Source organism: Aricia agestis, chromosome 17 (genome assembly GCF_905147365.1).
Source record: "Aricia agestis chromosome 17, ilAriAges1.1, whole genome shotgun sequence".
In the NCBI taxonomy this organism is placed as follows: Eukaryota; Metazoa; Arthropoda; class Insecta; order Lepidoptera; family Lycaenidae; genus Aricia; species Aricia agestis.
In genome coordinates this window covers 10166222-10185102 of record NC_056422.1, presented here as the reverse complement: position 1 = coordinate 10185102, position 18881 = coordinate 10166222, and the positions used below count along the sequence as shown (strand labels likewise).

At 37.0% G+C, this 18881-nt stretch overlaps 1 protein-coding gene across 2 annotated transcripts in view; it reads right to left on the bottom strand.

Annotated features, from left to right (window-relative positions):
- Positions 1–6073: 6073 nt before the first annotated feature.
- The window catches only part of LOC121735552 (protein lozenge-like), a 62120-nt gene continuing 49312 nt past the window's right edge, over positions 6074–18881 (bottom strand). Inside the window, exons 6-7 of one of the 2 annotated variants that reach the window (XM_042126399.1) lie at positions 7984–8097; positions 6074–7346 (exon numbers count right to left, since the gene is read on the bottom strand). In XM_042126399.1, the coding sequence (XP_041982333.1) occupies positions 6898–7346; positions 7984–8097 (563 nt within the window). In that variant the 3' untranslated portion in view covers positions 6074–6897. The remainder of the gene's footprint in view (positions 7347–7983; positions 8098–18881) is intronic. The other variant, XM_042126398.1, reaches the window with a different exon arrangement.

The following is an 18881-nucleotide window of genomic DNA, read 5'->3' as shown; positions in this document are numbered from 1 at the left end:
AGCTGAATTTCTTCAAATTTCATGACAGGAATGTCTTTGACTCTATCTTTATCTTTATCAATCCATTGACTATTTTCATGTTGAACTGGATATGACCATATATTGGACCAGTAGGTATGCATGGACTCTGACGACGGTACAGGACTATAATTATTTTGTTGGCTATCATTGTTTTGAGTTAGTTTTCTGTAAAATAATTTTTCGTTATTTGTGAATTCCTTATTTTGAGTTTTTCTAATTGTGCATTCGTTATACCTTTTTAACCTGTTGGATAGTATATTTAGTTTCTGTTTTAAAGTATCTAAAAAATGTGTTATATCAGAGTTTTGGGCCTCGTGTTGGGAATGAATTTTATATCGTTGCTTAATTTTTTCTATTTGTTTTTCTAGGTAGGCTGATCGGGTACCTTTTGCATATGCCGTTAGTCGGCCTATACATGCTCTAAGTTCATTAATTCTACGTTCCAGACGTCTATGCCACCATGGTTTCGTTCGTGGTTTGTTAAAGTTAGCTGAATTGTTATTGTTGATTCTCACTCCGTTAAATTTGATTGTGGTGTATGCTGCAGTATAAATGTAAGTATGTAGCGTGTTAAAATCAGTGTCGTCTGTCAGTATGTTAGGAAGTATTTCAGTATTAAGGTAATGAACTATCTGTTTTATTTTTCTGGAGGGTTTTAATTTAGGTAAGGACGGCCGTGTTGTTGGATCGGTATCTTTAAATATATTATACGTATCTGTAAACATTTCTTTCAATTGTGCTTCTAATTCTGATGACAATTTTAAAGGTGAAGGTAAAATATTAGGACAGTCTTCAGTTGGTAAGTGAATACATTCATTTAACACGTTTTCTGTTGAATTAAGGTCAGGTGGTCTAGTCAAATCGTCTGTTTGTTCTTCATTTGAAGTATTCAACTGCTGCTGCACTTCATCGCGTATCCTTTTAAGATGGTCTTTAGATAGAAGGTGATTATTGACAATCGATCTTCGTTGGTCAGCTATTCTTTGTATTGACAGATGAGCTATTGAGGGGCATATGGTGGTAATTTCTTTATGTAATAATGGTCGGTACGTGGTGAGGTCAGTCTCTAGTTTGGTAATCCTGTAATAGGTCCGCATTATCGTTTCATTTATTTCAGTTGTCCATCTCATTTTTCGACTTCTACCGTTGGTGTCGGTAGTTTCTAATTGTGTCATATTTTGTGGAGTCAAATGCTGATTTTGGTTTTGTAGTAGAATTTTTACGTCATTTTTAATACCTATTATTTCTTGAGGGCTTAAAAGATGTCTCTGGACTATTGCTCGTCGTTGGTCACCTACTCTCTGCTTTGATGCTTCCATTTCTGGGTATTGTGATGAGAATAATGTGTGTAAATGTGATAAGTAAGATTTAGTATCGGATTCTAAATTTGTGAGTATGAAATAGTGGCGCATTATGAAAATGTTCATTTGTTTAGACCATTTTTTACGCTTGCACACCATACTGTAGGCGGGTGCAGTAACTCTGGCTGGGATAGCCTCCTGCACAACATCAACAGTAGATCTGATTGTCATAGGTGACAATGTATTTGATGAACTAGAGTGAGTAGCCATGATATATGAAGCTGGAGATGATGGTGGCGATGAAAAGAGGGATGAAATTGATGAGAGACTAGTTGGTGAGTTGTCTCGACTATGATATTGGCGTATGATAACATTGTTATTGTGTGATACGGTGCCCTCCCCAGAATACGCAGGGCAGCCCAGACCCGAGGGTCCGGGGCGGGATTCTCCATCGCGCAACGCTCCGGTACCCGCCTGGGGTATAATTCTGTTTCTTAGTCGCATCACATAATCTGGTTTCCTAAGAGAAGAGTTAACTAAACGAGAAATATAGTAAAAGGGAAAACATAGTTGGTGAAAGATAGATAAAAATAAAAATAAAGACGATTCAAAACCAAGGATTGACTAATAAAAAGACGATGAAAAGATTGATAAAGAAAGACAGAGCCGATGATCAGCCACGTGAGTACCTCACCCCGTAGAGGGTGGGGTGGCGCACCCAAGTGTTGCCCGGGGACACTAACTGGGAAGAACCGGCTTCACCCCCTTATTATTATTATTATTATTAAAGTAATATTTTAGTCCATAATTGTTGTCAAGGTGTGTCGGGGGACCGCCAAGGAAACTACAACCTACAACCGCCAAGTCGCTGCACCTGATTATCTCGATTCAGTTCGCTGTGAACTGATCCTTAAACTATAATGTTATGAGAAATCAAACATCTACATATTTAGCGGTCCCCCGACACACCTTGACATCAATTATGGACTAAAATATTACTTTACACAAGTTAGGATAATTTTGAACTTGAAAAAACTTGTTTTTTAAAATTTCTTAATTTAATTTTATTTCTTCTTCTTTTCCTTTGATATATATAGCCCCTCTTAAATATTAAATTTAATTTATTTGATGTTATAGCGGCAACAGATATACACAATCTGCGAATATTTCAGAAGTCTAGCTCTAGCGGTTCTTGAGTTACAGCCTGGAGACAGACAGACAGACGGACAGACAACGGAGTCTTAGTAATAGGGTCCCGTTTTTACCCTTAGAGGTACGGAACCCTAAAACTCAGCTCGTTAGGGTTCTATAATCAACAAAACTTAGTTGACTACTGAACCCTAAAATGGAACCCTAACAAACTGATTTTTTGTATATGTATTTGTATATGTAGGGTAATAGTAATTATATAATTTAATAGTAACATTGTCCTACAAATAGAACATTCCATATTTTAGGACCATCAAGTCAAAGTATGAAATCCTTTCTAACTCTGTTAGCTACCACTTTCAAGATTTTTCGCAGATAAAAATATTGTTCGTCTTATCAAAATGAAGCTACTCACAAAAAAATAGAGCTTGATAGTAATTTAAAAAAATTTGTTCTAGGGCATTTTCAAAAAAACGTGTACCCTTGCAAAAATATGTCTATATTTTTTAAGGTCATTTATTTACCTTTTTTTGAATGTCATATACAAGGAAAAATATTGAACTAATGGAATAAGTTAAAAAGAACGCTGAAAACGTTATATTATTCTGATATTATTGAAACAAAATCGAATTTTCGACGAAACAGATTCCGTTGTGCGACTAAATGTAAAATATAATTTAATACAAAAAAATACAGCAATAAATAGATTTCTTCGTTAATTTAATCTAGTGAAATGCATATTTAATTGTTTATTAAAAAAAAATTAGATAATTTCAAGGATCAACAAGAGTAGCAATTATTTTTAATCCATAGTGTGACTATGTGACCCAACCACTAGGTTATTTTTCATTTTTTTACATGAGTAAGTAATATTTAACATATTTGAAGGAGTTTTTATAACACAAAAACCTTTTATTTAAACATTTTTATTGTTGCACTACTTATAAAAGTAAAAAATTCTTTGATTTCATAGATTTAACTTCAATAATTAGAGGGACGAACATCTCATAATCATAAAGATGTGTTCACATGTCTACGAATTCCTAAGTTATTAATGACATCGGATTATATGCATGATCAAAGTGCCGAAATATCCATGCAAATATGCACGAAAAATGGTCAAAATATGCACAAAATATGCACAGTCAAAAGTCACATAATATTAAAATTTATTATTTTTTTGAAGACTTTTCCGGTAGTGACATTAATAAAAGCGCCAATTTTTATAATTTCACAAAATCCAGGATTTTTAATTTCTTGAAATAAAGACTTTATTTATTTATTATACGCCAATAATAATTTTCTACCAACATTTTCCGATTGCAATCTTAATGCCCATGGAAGTTAAACTACCGAAATATGCACTATCAACGAAAAATTGCCAAAATATGCACTATCGCCTAAAAAGTGACATTATATGCATTTGCATATGCAAGTATGCAAATGCATATAATCTGATGTCTAGTTATTATAAATCTGCAAATATCAACGACACAAAATGATTTTCAACTTTACTGATAGAAAAGTAGTGGAAATAAAATCAAAATTAAAAAAAAAAACTTTTAGGTACTTAAATTTTAAATAATAATTTGGCTGTAGCGATATCGATTTTTCAATGACTAAAGCTAAGAAATTAAAGTTCATTGTCAGTATTTACCATGTCTTTGTCTTTGATTTACCCATAGCATAACACGATTGGTCATCTTTTATAACACAGAATAATCAATCAAATAGACCTGTGTAAAAAAAAAGGATTCCTATTTTTCCAACAGAGGAGAGTGATTTAAGCTTCCAAATTTGTACATGGCTTGGTTCAAGCATACACTTTAAATTGCCCATAGCTTATATGAAATGTATTTATGGTTTTTAAATTACGCGACAAAACTATTTTGTCGCTTACGCCCTTTCCATTTTTTGCTGTTCCATTGCTTGTTTTCTGTGAAAGGCCGGGCCGGGCTTTCATAGAAAACTAGCAATCTAAAACATATCCAAAACGGTTTTTTACTTTAACGCGGCGTCACCTTAACACATAAGTAATAAAAAATATATTTGTACGTTAATCGTACCAGTTTAAAAATCTCCAATTTTCTTAATAAAATCTGTGAATAAAAAAATAATTTATTTAAAATGTGAACTAAGCTTTATGCTTTCCGCCTGTTGTGACTTGTCCGTTCCATTATATGTGACCATACGAAAAGTCACAAGTCGGAAGTCACGTAATATTACTTTCTTTTACTTTTAAAGTGTTTGTAAATAACCGATAATAGTTATCACAATTTCATTTTTTATACTAAATACTAAGCTAATTTTGCAACGTGTCAACAGTAGAAACAGTTGGAGAAAGTATAATAATGCTTACAAAATATGGTCACTTATCTGAACAAATAAACCGTTCCTGAAGAACCATCCAACCTGCGTCCGCGTCTTGTAGCAGATTTTTAACTACTAAATTCAAATTGAAGTTTCTCGATGTACAATGAAATATAGTGCTATCATTTAGTGCCGAAAATATTTTTGTAGTATGTTTATAAAACTAAAAAAAACGGTCACTAAACCGAACATTCCGGTCGGGTTGCTTTTTCATGATTATAATTTTAATTAATTTGTAGTTAAATTATGTTAGATTTTTCAATAACAAGACATTCAATTGATACATTAAGTATTTAGGAATCTAACATATGTTTTTTAAGTAACTTACTTTAAGAAAAAAAATAGTTATTAAAGATTTTGTTACAACTTCTGGGAAGGGGACAGGTGAATTTAATAGGTTTCGGTACTTAAAAACCCTTATAAATCTCATACTAAATAAAATTTTATACAAACGTGAATGTATTTTAATAAAAGAAAACTTGTTTATGCCCCTACATTAAAATTACAAAATGTTAGTATGTAATTTTTTACAAATAATCCGTAGCGAAGTCGAGGGACAAGGTAAAAACCAGGGGTACACATTTTTTTGAAAATGCCCTCTAGGGCTCTCGTACTAATAGAGACACATCACATTAGTCACAAAAGTGTTTAGAAAGGCTATTTTAATACAAAATCTGTTTTGTTTTTGTGAAAGCAAAATATTTTAGCAAAATAATATGTCTGTCCGTGTTTCAAATGAGCGCAATAGCCCTTCTCCTTTAGTGCGTTCGCTGCGTTAACGCGGGCGCCCGCGACGACGGTCAGCCGCGCCGGGCACACGCTCAACGCAGCGAACGCCCTTAGAAAAAACATGCGTTTTACTTTTATACAACCTGTTCACACTCGAAATTAAAACGTCATAGTGTTAACCTCCTACAAGTCTGACTAGTGATTGTCGATTGTTTCAGGACCATTTTAAGTTCAGATAAGGAGCTACCGCTGTATCTGCATTATCAATTATAGTAGGGTACGGGGCCCTGGGCCACGGGGCTACCCGCTACCCAACGTGTGTAATTTATATCTACTGTTCCTGAGGGCCTCCAAATATTTTTTTATTCGGGGCTCGACCAAGGCACAGACAGAACACTGTCGTGACTTAGGTAAGCGTTATGCCTATGTGGTAACAACTTGTCGATTGAGCAATGGGAAGGTAAAAGAAACAATGCAAAGACTTGTAATGTTAATTTATCTTAATTTAATGAATTACATTTAACAACACTTAGCATTAATGTTTAACATTAATCGTTAATTAATATTTAATATTTTGTACAATTAACGTTTAATTATATCACAATATGTACAAAGTGGAGCAATTCTCGTAAGTGTAGACTGTTCATAGTTTTATTACCCCTGAGTCTGTGAGGACCTTACGATGTGCATTGAAGGCCTCTACAAACGTAAGTAAGTACGTCCGTTTGTATGGAGGCCGGCCATGTTTGATTACATTGCGTTAGGAAGTCTTCTAAACGGCCATTTCATCAATACACATCGACCACGCTCATAGAAATTCGTGGGTAAAACGACTTTGAACGATCTTGGGGTCCGATTCTCTAACTTCGCAGTCGTTTTTATTTTAAGCACTCTCTTGTGAAAGCATGTGAGGAAGGCTGCGATTGCGACACTCGAAGTATGACAGTCGAACCCCTGAGTGCTTAGTCAAATTACATTCGCTAGTTTCGATAGCAAAATTAGATGTCAAATCAAAAACATTCTTGACTTCACCGCCCGTCGAAACTATTGAATGCACAGTCGCGAAACAATTGGGTGGCATGGCAGGGCTGGCGAAATGCCACGGGCCCCCGACCCAAGAGGACCCCAACACAAGAGGCCTCGCGCTCAGAAATATTTCTATACGTTGATAGTACATGTTTTATTATTACTTTCACAATTTTACTAATGAGGCCCCATCAACTTGCCACTGACCCTAGAAGGTATAGTTACACCACTGCGAATGCAATTAAAATTAGCACTATGTATCTATTTTGGATTCTCGAACTATTTTACGAGGCACGACCAGTTAAGAGAACGCCGGGCGCCAGACCTCCTGGCTGCTGTAGTTCATGTGTTTGACGTCCTCATGTGGGTCGCAGTTCTGTATCAGTCCACTGACTTCACTAGTCCCTGGCACCTCCGTCGTTATAGATATACCCCCATCGATATCACTGATCTTAATCTCGCTGGGCAGATACTGATCGGCGTTGTAATCCCGGCTGTGGACATGTACGTGGATTTGGTTCTGGTTGACAGTGGAATACATGCTGCCGAGGATAGGGTAAGGTGTGGACTGGATGCAGGCAGGTGGATTGTTGTTGATGTTGTTGTACTGATAGGTGCTGTAGTTGGACTGCCAGTTGTAGTAGTTGGGGTCGTATCGCTGCGGGGTGTTGAGATCGGTGATGGTGTTGGCTTTGTAGCTGGAGGCTTGGTAGCCGTAGTCCGCGTGCCCGAGCGGCAGGTCGGGTAGAACTGGAAAACAAAGAGAGTAGTTTTAAAAATTGCGATATCCTAATGATCGTTTCAATTTTCTGGTCGTCAGTCGTCACTCAAAATCGAATATAGCACCTTTTCGTTTGATATTTTGCTAGGCGATCCGCTGTGCGCACACTGCACAGCTTGCATTCTTTACTTGTAGCACTGGTCCTATCTGGATGCACGGTAGTGTTACCACCAAGACGATTCTTATTACATCCATACTTATCAATATTATTATAAACACGAAAGCGTATCTGTCGACTGTCTGTCTGTTACTTTGAGATTAAGAGATACTTAATCTCAAAGTAACAGACAGACAGTCGAGTCTCAGGAAGGACATAGCCCGGGCGCGCACTAGCGGCCAAGCCGCAGCGGCCAGGTCGCGACGGCCATCGAAAGTATGGTGTGGCCGCTGGCCGCCGTGCGGGCTACGGCCAGGTGCACTTGGTCTATGGCGGTTTCATACTATGGTATCTATCTTGATGGCCGTCGCGACCTGGCCGCTGCGGCTTGGCCACTACTCACTAGTGCTCGCCCGGGCATAGGATACTTTTTATCACAGAAAAATGTACAGCTTTTGCGCGACAAACAAATTTTGACAAACGGGCGTCATCTAGTCGGCTATATTTACCTGGTGGTATAGATATGGAGGTGTCGGGCTTGTAGTAGGTCTGTAACGGCGCGTACCCGCTGTACGCCGGGTAGCCCGTGTTCCACTCGCTCGCGCCCAGGATACCGCTGTTTTCTGGAAAGAGAAGATAAAAATTTGTTAGTGCTGATTATCTGTAGGGGAAAATAGGTAAGATGGAATCCTTTATTCATAATTTAAAACAAAAGTAGTAACAAAAAGACAGACGGACATACTCGTTTGCATTTATAATATTAGTATCCATGGATAATACAGCTGTAGTGGCTGCCAGATACTTCATACCATGAAGCTAAATATACAAAGCTTCATACTTCCAGCATCACACGGTTACCGCTACTCGATTCTAGATGTCGCTGGTAGTTGTATGACAGATTCAGTTTTTTTCAAATTGATTTTCGAACTCGGCTTGAACATGGCGTAAAGTACTAATTATATATTCCGTGGTAATACTTGAACGCATTTGTATAAGCTGCGAGCGCCAAACCGCGCGGGTCCCGCTGTGTCTGACAAGCACTTACATTAGGGAGTTACGCGAAAAACGCACTCATCAAGTTAATGAGGTATATGTTTTCCGTGGAACGAATTAATTTCTCCTACGGTACATTGCTAAGTCGTTTAGGCTATCAGTTCGCCATCGTACCAGGTGTTATATTGTGTATGTACTCAGTATGATTGTCACGTGGGCGAATGTCTGGGATTGCCTAGCTGAATCATACTTATGAGTAAGTGTTTAATAAATACTACGCACATAAGTACTATCAAATTGTTAGTGGTCTTATGGTATTTCACAAAAACTTGGTTTTTGATATCTGGTTGGGAAATTCGGCTAAACTGGTAGCTGTACTGATTAAACCGTGGGGTTGATGACTTAAAAATAATAATGAGTATTGCTATACTCCACTCGGGCTAACTTGTCGCTAGCGGTCATTGACTCCCTGTCAAAAACTTGTCATTTTCCATATAAAACCATGATTGACAATATCTGACACTTCATTGTCAATCGCGGTTTATATGGAAAATGACAAGTTTTTGAGAGGGAGTCAATGACCGCTAGCGACAAGTTAGCCCGAGTGGAGTATAGGTAGCGACATATTAACTTAATTGGAAGTTTGCCAAAATTTTTGTTTAAAAATGTTGTCTATTTTACATGGGAAAATGCCTTAAGCCTACAAAAAAATTCAGTTAAGTAATAACACAAAAACTATATCAAAATTAGTAGTTCATAGGCTCGGCATTATGTATTTATTCTCGCTTTATGCGGCCTCCTCACGTTGGCCAATGATGGACCATTTACTTATTCGTCAATCAATGTCCATGATCTATGTCGAACGTGCATCCTTATTCCTAAAGCTTCGCATTCTTGGTAATCATATTTGAACATCATGGCGAATGAGGATAACCTATAGGTTATATTATAAAGGTCATTTTAGGTGTTTTTCAACCTTTTTCATGACGCGACCCCCCTAGTATAAAAAAATCTTTTGCGACCCCCCAACCTTTGCTTTTTTTCATGCATGTATGTTATTTAATAAATTAAACTTTTGCTAAAATTATAACTTATTAATTACATGTACATAACTACTTTAAATAGTTTTCTTATTGAAATAGTTCTATATACCTCTGGCGACCCCCTTGCAGTTGCTTCTCGACCCCCAAGAGGGTCGCGACCCACAGGTTCAATCCCTGCTATAGGCTTTAATAACATACGTCTACTAGCTGATGCCCGTTACTCCATTGCGCCAAACTTCGTTTATGATGCGGGAACCGTACATTTTCCCGGAATAAAAACTATCCTATACAGGATGTGAAAACTAAGTGATAATACCTTATCACTTAGTACCTATGTATGAATCCCGTGTATAGAGTTCACTGTGAAAGTCGCAGCGCTGAGAGAGCAAAATTTTTCCACTTTTGTATGGGGAAACTCGTGACGTTGGGGCGCTTGCCCATACGAATCACTAAAAAATAATAGCGCTGCTACTTTCACAGTGAACTCTCTACAAGGAACACATACACACCCTAAAGTATTATCATGGATATCTCTCTACCAAGTTTCAGCAAAATTGGTTTAGCGGTTTGGGCGTGAAGAGGTAACAGACAGACAGCCAGACAAAGTTTCGCATTTATAATATTATGTATTAAGTAGGATGTGACTCAGTGAAAAGTTGTTGACACTTATTGAACCTGGATTATATGGAATTATGAGTAATAATTAAGTGATATAATTTGTCCACTTACTGTTATATAAAATAGTTTAGCAGAAATGTTCATTTTAGTAATTATTATCCAAGAATTTACAACTTTATTAAATGTAGCAGCTTTCATAAAACGGCCTACGGTTCCTGTGCGATAAAAAAATTCTGACAAAACTAGTGAGTAGTGACTAATGTTTAGAGAATTAATACGTTTATTATAAGTTACTAGCTATTTGACCGAGCTTTGCTCGGTATTCAATAAAACACGAATAAAATGACATTTTCTAAAAATGATTCCTAGCTAGATCGATTTATCGCCCCCGAAACCGCCTATATACTAAATTTCATGAAAATCGTTGGAGCCGATTCCGAGATTCCAATTATATATATATATATACAAGAATTGCTCGTTTAAAGATATAAGATAAGTTAGAACTGTGCAAGTTAAACGAATTTTCAAACAAAATAAATAATAAATAACGTCATTCCATTTACGTAGCCCAAAAGTTTCAGGTCGAAGTTTCGGTAAAAGCTCATTAAAAGTTATTTTACAAAGACAATAATTATGTTAACGTTAATGAATTTTGAATAAAAAATAGACTTTTGGAGCATTATTAATTTCTAAGAAAATCATGATTTAAGATATACATAAGTACATCCGCGTGCTCAACATACCGGCGCCTCACTGCCAAGATAGCCTGCAGGTCCATAAAATCTCTGTCATCATATTTCCAACCCAAGCAACTTGGTTTCGCCTGCAAAGGTGGCTGTGAGGCAGCCGTTCACTCTTTTCGCACTCATGTTCAAAATTCAAAAAATAGTATATACTTAAAGGTGGATGTTACAAACGCTTTCAATTCTGTAGACAGGGTCGCCATGTTAACACAGATAAAAACCAAAGCCCCCACCATTTTACCCTTCATGTTACAGTGCTACCGAGATCCCACTAAACTCATTTACCAGAACCATTTAATCCAGTCTGAAGTTGGCTGTCAACAGGGCGATCCTCTAGGTCCAGTAATTTTCAGTCAAGCTATTCACCCGGTCATCGAACTCCTTAATTCCAAATTCAACGTGTGGTATCTAGATGACGGGACCCTTGCCAGCGACGCATCTACAGTTCTTTCGGATTTTCAGACTCTGATTCGCGAATTCAAAATTATAGGCCTAGATTTGAACCTGGGGAAGTGTGAGCTTTTTGTCCCTGATGATTGTGGGGATAGAGATGAGATAATATTCAGTTTCAAGGCCGTCGCCCCAGAATTATCAGTGATTGAGAAGAGTGCACTTTTTCTCTTGGGTTCACCTGTTCTAGCCGATTCTTTTCCGGACTATATAAATGAAAAAGCACGAAATTTTGGTGAAAGTTTAGATCGTCTTCTCCAAATTAACAGTCACATGGCATTTACTCTGATTCGATATTGTTTATTCGTTCCAAAATTTACGTATGCTTTGCGGTGTTGTCAGCTCTGTAGTGTCCGACCGAAACTGATTTTTCAGCCGAAACCGAAACCGAAACCGAACTTTCGGCCTTACTCTTAGTTTCGGCCGAAACCGAAACCGAAACCGAAACTTGGTAAAACATTCAAAATTACGATTATTTACTGAAATTTATTGATTTTTAACATAAATTTTTAAACAATTTTTTAAACTAAAGAAAAAGTACCACAATGAATTTTTCACTTTTTGCGACATTTCTTACCATAAATATTATTATTCTTAGACTCGAATAACTTTTTGTACTATATTCCGTTTTTTATACGATTCCAAGTAGATGCGTTTCATCTCATTCACAGCAAATCCGATTTTTATCTTCTGAACGCCCAATATTCGAGTTTTAACTTCATAAAACACATGTCCTGTCGGTGTAGTATATGACAGATCGAAAAACATAGGCGAAAAAATTGTTAAGTTGACAGTTTTCACAGATATGCGCTTGGTTAGCTTATTTATCGTTTCTTGCTATATGTTACTAAAACAACGTGACAAGGCTCAAAGATGATAAAAATGTATAAAAATCATCAATCAAACGTATAACGTAAACTTAGATTCATTAATCGCGATTAAATGAAGAATGTAAAATCTATTTGAAACAAAACGAGATTCACGTCGCCATTTAAACGCGTTCATTGTTCAATGAGAACTTAGTTTAATAAAACGTTTAAGTGTGAGTGGTGAAATTCCCCTTAATTTATTATAACGAAGGATTACCCTAAGAAACAAGAGCAGAAGTTATTTGAAGTCATTTTATTTAGGTGCGATTCGCCTAAGAAATAGAACGCGCTTAGTGTACACTAAATTGGTTCTACACGTATAAACGCGTTTATAGCACCAAATTGCATTTCACTAACATAAAGTTCACAACAAATCCGAGTTTTATCTTCAGAATGTCCAATGTTGCACGGTTAAACTTCATTAAAGCCGTTAAAGTTTTACCAGTGTAGTGTCATGGCTAATCGAAAATCATAGACGAAAAAAATGATGCGTTTGGGTAGTTTTTATATCTTTTCTTGCTTTTTTATTGATCCCCGTAGGAACGCGTTTAATGAGAACTAAGTTTTATAAAACGAAGTTGTACGATTGGTGAAATCCTCCCTTAGACATACTACTGAACGTACATCGTTCAGTAGACTCCTGAAAACAAAATCAATAATTGCAGTATATTATTTTTATGGGAGTCGTGTCCATACGACCGCGGTCGAAGTTCAAAAAGAAATGATTAAGCAAACTTGCAGTTGACGTCACATTTTTTTTCTCCAGAAGGCGTTTTGCCACTAAACCTGAAAAATATACTGAGGGCCGCAAGAGTGAAGCTTACGGGGAAGTGGGCTAGATAAGATTCTAGCAGGGTAGGAACGGTCTAAGTCCTAAGAGATTGCGTGTCCAAAAAAAAAAGAGTGAGGCGAGATGATTTACTAGATAAATCTCACAAGATATATCCTAAGATATCTTATAATCTCACAGTCAAACAAAATTCTTAAGTAAATAAAGTTCACACACAATATAATCAATTTATCACAGCATTTACTAAATCGTTTGTTTGGGAAACATTGTTAAAATAGCACGTAATTTGCCAACAGTTATATATATTAAATAAGCCTGCTTTTATCGTAGAAATAAAATTCAATAATATAATTTTGATAAAAATAAGTTAAGACAGTTTAATGAAAATAAAACGAAGTGCTAATTTTTGATTTGGGACTAATCTGGAATACATAATCTCAAAACATGATTAAATAGATGGTGGCGAACTGAGCCAGGGCCTCGCTGGCAAGCAAGCTCGAGTTAATTGCGAAGTTTACCGAACGATGCTTGAGTTTCGGTTTCGGTTTCGGCTATATTTTGGCCGAAACCGACACTAAGGCTGAAACTAGATTTTTTGGCCGAAACTGGCCGAAACCGAAACCGAAATCGAAAGTTCGGTCGGTCACTACAGCTCTGGAAGTTCCCAGAACTTCTCCATAGCTTAGATGACACCCTAAAGCATACGCTTTCCACAATTTTAAACATAAAATTTGATGAACGTTCCTGGACCCAAGCTACACTACCAGTAAGGTTCGGTGGCCTGGGAATACGAAAAACATCGGACACAGCTTTACCGGCGTTCTTGTCCTCGGTCCACGCAAATCGCGCAGTAATAGCCAAAATTTTAGAGCCCTCATCTTGCCCATTCGTCATTCCCTTTGCGGACGAGGCCAAAGATGCCTGGAACATTGCTAGTGCCGGCAGCGAGGTCCCCAAGAACACATCTTCCCAAAGGCTCTCTGCGAACTGGTGCGTAATAAACTGTTTAACACGTCTACCAGCGCCGTAGAACGGGCTCGACTTTTGGCCGTGGAGAGGTGGGAGTCGGGAGCTTGGCTGCAGGCACTACCATCTAAAAATGTACATTGATTGCTGGACCGTAATACATTCCGTCTTGCCACTGCCCTGCCTCTTGGTGTCCCCCATGTCGTCCCCCATCAGTGTGTTTGCGGCGCGCGCGTTGACAGCTATGGTCACCACGGGTTGTGCTGCTCGCGAAGTGCCGGACGCTTTTAGCGGCATCACAGCCTGAATGACCTCATTCGTCGGGCTCTTGTCACTGCCGGCGTGCCAGCGATACTGGAGCCCTCCGGTTTGGCGCGCGACGATGGCAAGAGACCCGATGGAATGACCCTGGTCCCCTGGAATGTGGGTCGGGCCCTTGTGTGGGACGCTACTTGTGTCGACACACTCGCCTCGTCCCATATTCAGAGCACCTCGAGCTGTGCGGGCGCAGCCGCAAACCAAGCAGAGAACCTCAAGCGGCGCAAATATGAGAACCTCAGCGGAGATCTTATATTTGAATCGTTTGGGGTGGAAACTCTAGGCGCATGGGGTCCGGGGGCACATAAGCTTTTTAGAGGAATATCTAAGAAGCTTGTTGAAGCCTCCCGAGACCCCAGAGCTGGGAGCTACCTGGCACAGCGGATAGCAATTGCCATCCAACGTGGCAATGCTGTCAGCTTGCTGGGCACTCTGCCAGATGGGGACGACTTGGGCAAGTTTTTCTTTTTATAGTTTTATATTTAAAGTTTGTATATATAATATATCTGTATATTTTAGATTGTATTTTAGTGTTTAGATTTCTATCCTATTATTCTTAACATTTATTATTATTGTGTACAAAATAAAACTTACCTTTTGCGAATCATCCGTTGCATAAGTACATAATATAATATTATTATAAATAATTTTTATATGTACCCACCTCCTTACTAATATAAAGATCCATAAGACTATACTTGTAATTTGTATACAGACATAAGTCTGTATTACTATACGTGATACAATATATTGTATTTAAACTTTAATTAGTAAATAAATATATTCTACATTTCGACAATAGAAACTATTACAAAACTTTAATTTAAAGACTCAGTACACTATTCTGAAAATCAGGCTCAGGATATCTTTATCTAGTCAAAACAGCGAATCAAGACCAACTCTCTATCAATTATTATCAAATATCAAAGTTGATATGAATGTCTCGTTATTTTATTTATTTATTTCATAGACTCAACAACAGAACAGCATTTGGGACATTTTAAATTTGTACATAAAATTTGTTTACAGACCATTGTTAACCATTTGTTTAATTAAACCCTACGACCTTTTTCTGAAAATCGTACCCATGTAATAATCCCTTTAACACGTCTAGTGCCTACGTGTCAATAATCACACACAACACAAAGCAATCGGTATTATAGTAGTGATTCCCGTTGAATCTACGTCAATACAAGTCATACACAGTACACGATGCGTATTCTATACACGTACACATTTGCATGTGTTCCTGACCTTCGTAGTATTGTCTGTTCGGAGTTGTTTTACCTCTGATAGAACCTTTATAGCCTCGGAGTTAAGCATACTTTCTTTCTCGTATTAGCTCCGAAGAAAATTACCTTGAAAAGTGTTTTGTGGCAATTAAAAAATAATCGGTCAAAGTGCGAGTTGAACTCGCCCATGAAGGGTTACGCAGCAGCAATAAGGTTTATTTCTATGAAATTAAAAGGTTTTTGATTTAAGTATTTTTAAATTTCAGTTGATTTAATGAAAGCTAAATTAAGGTTTACCATACGTTGACGTATAAATAAAACTACTTGCTAGATCTCGTTCAAACCAATTTTCGTTGGTAGTTTTTATAGTAATGTAGATCATATATTTTTTTTAGAATTATCATGCCCCTACTTTAGAAGTTAGAGGGGGGGGGGGGACACACATTTTACCACTTTGGAAGAGTCTCTCTTGCAAACTATTCAGGTTAGAAAATAATGATACTAGAAACCTCAATATAATAGGCATGATGACTAATTTTTTTTCTTATCGGTAATTGAAAGACACTTAAAAAATAGAAACATCGTTGAAAGAATGACTCTGATAGCTTAAAAATTCACCAAGATATGACAATTCAAATATGTCATAAAAAAACCTGCCCGAAACGCTCCATACAAAGTGCTACGAAAGTATGACGTCAGTCTTTCGTAGTTTGTATGCATCGGGAGACAATTTTGTTCGACAGGTATATTAAATATTGCGTTTATGAAAGTGGTTTCATAACAAAAGTTGCTTTTAATTGCATAAGTTATCGAATTGTATACAAATATTAAGAAATTTAACTGAAAAAAAATTTGACTTGAATATCCAATTTTGAAGGCGCATAACAAAAAAAATACAAATGCTATCAAGCTGAAATTTTTTGAACACTTATTTTTTACCGTGATTTCATTCTTTTATTAACAAAATTCGCTAATCTTTGACCTTGTCATCATCCCTATTTTTGAAGACCTATCCATAGATGCCCCACACGCATAGGTTAGATGAAAAAAAAATTTTGTTTCAGTTGTACCTATGGATATGAACCCCTAAAATTTTTAATATTTTTTCCATTTTTGTATCAAAATCTTAATGCGGTTCACGGACTACATCTACTTACCAAGTTTCAATAGTATAGCTCTTATAGTTTCGGAGAAAAGTGGCTGTGACATACGGATGGACAGACAGACAGACAGACAGACAGACAGACAGACATGACGAATCTATAAGGGTTCCGTTTTTTGCCATTTGGCTACGGAACCCTAAAAAGAAGTTCTTACATTTAAAAAAATGCTCTGTCCAAATTTTTCTCTTTTTTTTTTAAAAAGACAGGCCTTTTCCTTTAGGTATATACACGAAATCATAGTAGACAATAAGTAAGTCTTTCAGCGCTGCTCACTGAGTTATATTAAGTACTACGTAGTACTTATAACTCAGTGGCGCTGCTACATTTACAGTAACTCTATCTTAGTTTAAATACCAAGAGAACTTTACACAAGGAACAACACTATACGCCCAAAGTATTATCACTAAGTTACCACCTGTATAATAACTATAGTCTGTACTTTAAGTACTTTAAGCAACTAGTCACTTTGATAACAATATGCAAATGTACCAAGTATTAATTATATATTTTAACGCATTTATTTGAATTGACGCACGTAGTCAGTAATGGATTTTCCCTGCCCGTGCTACACGTCGATTTTGACTCACGACAAATACAATAACCGGTTTACATTATTCCAATCCAGTGATCCAATCCAGCGCTGGATTACTTTTTTTTAATGAAGTAAGGGGGCAAACGAACATACGGGTCACCTGATGGAAAGCAACTTCCGTCGCCCATGGATACTCGCAGCATCAGAAGAGCTGCAGGTGCGTTGCCAGCCTTTTAAGAGGGAATAGGGTAATAGGGGAGGGTAGGGAAGGGAAAAGGGTATCGGATTGGGCCTCCGGTAAACTCACTCACTCGACGAAACACAGCGCAAGCGCTGTTTCACGCCGGTTTTCTGTGAGCCCGTGGTATTTCTCTGGGCGAGCCTGCCCATTCGTGCCGAAGCATGGCTCTCCCACGTCGTGAGACAGTGTAAAACTAATGGCTGGTTTACACGTATGTATTAAGTTCATAAGTAGTTAACTAAATTTTAACTTAATTTTAAGTTATTTAATTGCATGTAAACACACAATTTAGTAGCAAGTAGCAAGTTCAAAAGTTAAGTAAGTATAAAGTCATAAGTTAAATTTTTGTTGACTACTTTTCTAGTTAATACGTGTAAACCAGCCATAATGGGCCATTATACTAATGTAAATAATGTTCCGTTGAAAATACAATGGAGAATTTTATTTAAGAACTAGCTGTCCCGGCAAATGTTTCTTTGCCATATAAAGTATTTCGCCCGTATTATTTTATTGAAGTGACTAAATAAGTATAATGTTACCATGGCAATGTCCATCGCTATCCCGTCGCACAAACAATGGTCGCCGTCAGTCTCAAGTTGTAATAATTTACTATTATTTATTCAACAAATGCACTTATCAATATAAAAGGTACCCAGTAGCCGATTCTCAGACCCACTGAATATGCATATAAAATTTGGTTTAAATCAGTAAAGCCGTTTCGGAGGAGTACGCTATCTAACATTGACACGAGAATTTTATATATTAGATAAGAATAAGAACATTTTCTATTTTGTCACCACACAATGTTAGGCTTATTTATTTACATAAAGATGAATCATTATTATCATTTACGTCAAAATGAAATGGTTTAGCTGGCAATATTATGGTGATCCCTGAAGGTAGAGTCATGACCCAAACATTATAATTCTTCAAAAACATTTTACTAAGGGCCTGTTTCACCACTTTCTGATAAAGTGCAGAATAGGCTATTCACAACTTTTTTGACAGATTCTCCATACTTGATCTGTCAAGTTAATTGGTGGATAGCCTTTTTGTTATTATTATTATAATGAATACCAAATACTAATGTACTTGTTATTCTCATTAGGATTTTTTTTATTTAGTTTACTGCTAAGTAGAGCTTTCGTGAACGCTTTTCTTGATCCTTCTTTAAATTTTGAACTTACTATGGTAATATTAAATACTTTAATATACTATTACTTAAAGATTTATGTAAAATACAGTCTCCCTCTTTTGGAGTCAACTATCGAGGCCTCAGGACACTCCTGCCAAAAAGTTAGAAACGGGCACCAGTGTTGCCATTTCAATTCGCTAGTTCCCCCGTTGTGCACATCACATTAAAGGTGGAATGTATCAACGGCTGCATAAAACGCCTTTGTATAAAAAAATATAGCCTCCGCCTTGTGGAGTCAACTATCGAGGCCTCAG